At 43.6% G+C, this 3,859-nt stretch overlaps 1 protein-coding gene across 1 annotated transcript; it reads right to left on the bottom strand.

Annotated features, from left to right (window-relative positions):
- Positions 1-294: 294 nt before the first annotated feature.
- LOC115174423 (putative eggshell protein) lies at positions 295-3,083 on the bottom strand. Its single transcript, XM_029732927.1, has 3 exons — positions 3,070-3,083; positions 811-970; positions 295-579 (listed from the first exon to the last, which is right to left on the bottom strand). The coding sequence occupies exons 1-3, from the start codon at positions 3,081-3,083 to the stop codon at positions 295-297; spliced, it is 459 nt and encodes a 152-aa protein (XP_029588787.1).
- Positions 3,084-3,859: the final 776 nt, after the last annotated feature.

Here is a 3,859-nt window from a genome sequence, read left to right on the forward strand (position 1 = left end):
GACAGACACCCCACCTCACCCCACCCCTACCAGCTAACAGACACCCCACCTCACCTCACCCCTACCAGCTAACAGACACCCCACCTCACCTCACCCCTACCAGCTAACAGACACCCCACCCCACCTCACCCCTACCAGCTGACAGACACCCCACCTCACCTCACCCCTGCCAGCTAACAGACACCCCACCTCACCTCAGCCCTACCAGCTGACAGACACCCCACCCCACCCCACCCCTACCAGCTGACAGACACACCACCCAACCAGTAGTAGTAATAGTAGTGCTAGTCTGGTCTAGTAGTAGCAGTCGTAGCAGTCGTCGTAGTCGTAGTCGTCATAGTCATCGTAGTAGTAGTCGTAGGTGTAGTTGTAGCTGTAGGTGTAGTTGTAGCAGTAGTCGTAGTCATAGTAGTAGTCACAGTAGTCGTAGTAATCGTAGGCGTAGTTGTAGACATAGTAGTAGTAGTAGATGTAGTCATAGTAGTAGTCATAGTAGCAGTCATATCTGTAGTAGTCATAGTAGTAGTAGTCGTAGTCATAGTAGTCGTAGTCGCAGTCGCTGTAGTCATAGTAGTAGTCCTATCCATAGTAGTCATAGTAATATTAGTTGTAGTAGTCGTAGTCATAGTCGTAGTTGTAGTCATAGTCGTAGTCATAGCTGTAGTAGTCATAGTAGTAGTATTCATATTAGTAGTCATCATAGTCGTAGTCATTGTAGTCATAGTAGTACTCATCGTAGTAGTAGTCATAGTCATAGTAGTAGTCGTGGTAGTAGTAATAGTCGTAGTAATATTAGTCGTAGTTGTAGACATAGTAGTAGTAGTAGGTGTAGTTGTAGCTGTAGGTGTAGTTGTAGCAGTAGTCGTAGTCATAGTAGTAGTCACAGTAGTCGTAGTAATCGTAGGCGTAGTTGTAGACATAGTAGTAGTAGTAGATGTAGTCATAGTAGTAGTCATAGTAGCAGTCATATCTGTAGTAGTCATAGTAGTAGTAGTCGTAGTCATAGTAGTCATAGTAGTAGTGCTATCCGTAGTAGTCGTAGTAATATTAGTTGTAGTAGTAGTTGTCATCATTGTAGTAGTTGTAGTCATAGTCATAGTAGTAGTCATAACTGTAGTAGTCATAGTAGTACTCGTCGTAGTAGTAGTCATAGTCATAGTCGCAGTAGTAGTCGTGGTAGTAGTAATATTAGTTGTAGTAGTAGTCATAGTGTAGTTGTCGCAGTCGCTGTAGTCATAGTAGTAGTCCTAGTTGTAGTAATATTAGTTGTAGTAGTCGTCGTCATTGTAGTAGTTGTAGTTGTAGTCATAGTCATAGTAGTAGTCAGTGGTAGTAGTCATAGTAGTAGTCATCATAGTCATAGTCGTTGTAGTCATAGTAGCAGTAGTCATAGTCGCAGTAGTAGTCGTGGTAGTAGTAGTAGTAATAGTTGTAGTAATATTAGTTGTAGTAGTAGTCGTGGTAGTAGTAGTAGTAGTAGTAATAGTCATAGTAATATTAGTTGTAGTAGTAGTCGTAGTTGTAGTCGTAGTCATAGTCGTAGTAGTAGTAGTAGTAGTAATAGTCATAGTAATATTAGTTGTAGTAGTAGTTGTAGTCGTGGTAGTAGTAGTAGTCGTATTCATAGTCGTAGTGGTAGTAGTCGTAGTCATAGTAGTCGTAGTGCTAGTCTGGTGTAGTCGTAGTGCTAGTCTGGTGTAGTGGTAGTGCTAGTCTGGTGTAGTGGTAGTGCTAGTCTGGTGTAGTGGTAGTGCTAGTCTGGTGTAGTGGTAGTGCTAGTCTGGTGTAGTGGTAGTGCTAGTCTGGTGTAGTGGTAGTGCTAGTCTGGTGTAGTGGTAGTGCTAGTCTGGTGTAGTCGTAGTGCTAGTCTGGTGTAGTGGTAGTGCTAGTCTGGTGTAGTGGTAGTGCTAGTCTGGTGTAGTGGTAGTGCTAGTCTGGTCTAGTGGTAGTGCTAGTCTGGTGTAGTGGTAGTGCTAGTCTGGTGTAGTGGTGTAGTGGTAGTGCTAGTCTGGTGTAGTGGTAGTGCTAGTCTGGTGTAGTGGTAGTGCTAGTCTGGTGTAGTGGTAGTGCTAGTCTGGTCTAGTGGTAGTGCTAGTCTGGTGTAGTGGTAGTGCTAGTCTGGTGTAGTGGTAGTGCTAGTCTGGTGTAGTGGTAGTGCTAGTCTGGTGTAGTGGTAGTGCTAGTCTGGTGTAGTGGTAGTGCTAGTCTGGTGTAGTGGTAGTGCTAGTCTGGTCTAGTGGTAGTGCTAGTCTGGTGTAGTGGTAGTGCTGTGCAGTTCAGGCCACCCGTTGCCACAGTTGACAGGGTGTTTGAGCCCCGGGCCTACCCTGAGAATTCAACCCTACATCTACCCTGAGACATTCAACCCTACATTACCCCCTTCATCTCTCTAACCCTCTTCACCTTGTCTAAAAGATATATGGAAGGAGTTCGGAATTCCATTTTAGAAAATGGACACCTGTAACCCAAAATGGCCATCTCCTAAATTTGACGCAAGCCTTCTACGTAAACCCAGCTTAGGTCACTAACTCTGGTGTACGGTGTCCATCTTAGGACACCCACAGTTTCAGCACAACCTCTTTTAATTTCAGCAGGATGTTGAAATTTAAGCAGGAGTTGCCTCTGAGCCTGTCCTAATATGAACACCGTACACTTGGTCTTTTCACGTGTTTGTCCTGAGAGAAGGACGTCATCCCTCCGCTCCAAAGTTAAATTCCCCGAGTTACAGATCTAGCATCAGCTTCCCTTCCCCCAGTCCTAACCTTAACAATTAGTGGGGGAAATTAAAAACTGTCCTAAGATCGGAGTCTAGGGGCAACTTTATTAGTAGAGGATTAGTAAATATAGGATTTAGGTTCTAGACAGTCCATCTGTTGTTTGGGGATTTTCCCTGACATCAAACAACCATGAACTCCTGCCGTACACCTCCCCTTCCTGCCTTAAATACAAATACCCCTAACTCCCCCACCTCACACCCCCCCATTCCTGCCTTAAATACAAATACCCCTAACTCCCCCACCTCACACCCCCCATTCCTGCCTTAAATACAAATACCCCTAACTCCCTCACCTCATACCCCCCATTCCTGCCTTAAATACAAATACCCCTAACTCCCTCACCTCATACCCCCCATTCCTGCCTTAAATACAAATACCCCTAACTCCCCCACCTCACACCCCCCATTCCTGCCTTAAATACAAATACCCCTAACTCCCTCACCTCATACCCACCCTTCCTGCCATAAATACTAACTACCTCACAACTCCTCTTGTTGACATAAATATTAAATACCCCTAACTCCCCTACCTCACTCCTCCCCTTCCTGCTGTGAATACTAAATACCCCTAACTCCCCCACCTCACCCCCCCATTCCTGCCTTAAATCAAAATACCTCTAACTCCCTCACCTCATACCCAGTGGTGTAAAGTACTTAAGTAAAAATACTTTAATGTACTACTTAAGTCGTTTTTTGGGGTATCTGTACTTTACTATTTATATTTTTGGCTACTTTTACTTTTACTTCACTACATTCCTAAAGAAAAGTATGTACTTTTTACTCCATACCTTTTCCCCTGACACCCAAAAGTACTCTTTACATTTTGAATTCTTAGCAGGACAGGAACATTGTCTAATTCACACACCTATCAAGAGAACATCCCTGGTCACCCCTACTGTTTCTGATAGGGTGGACTCACTAAACACATACTTTGTTTGTAAATGATGTCTTCGTTTTGGAGTGTGCCCCTGGCTATCTGAAAATGATGCTGTCTGCATGGCTTAATATAAGGAATTTGAAATGATTTATACTTTTACTATTGATACTTAAGTATATTTTAAACCAAATACTTTTACACTTTTA

The sequence above is a fragment of the Salmo trutta genome, chromosome 35 (assembly GCF_901001165.1).
Source record: "Salmo trutta chromosome 35, fSalTru1.1, whole genome shotgun sequence".
NCBI classification, from domain to species: Eukaryota; Metazoa; Chordata; class Actinopteri; order Salmoniformes; family Salmonidae; genus Salmo; species Salmo trutta.

What these genes read in the sequence shown, in the direction of transcription:
- LOC115174423 (XM_029732927.1), bottom strand. An exon ending in ACACCTACTACTACTACTAT is followed by an intron (nt 580 to 810) that starts GTCTACAACTAC and finishes TACTATGGATAG; the next exon opens with GACTACTACTATGACTACAG.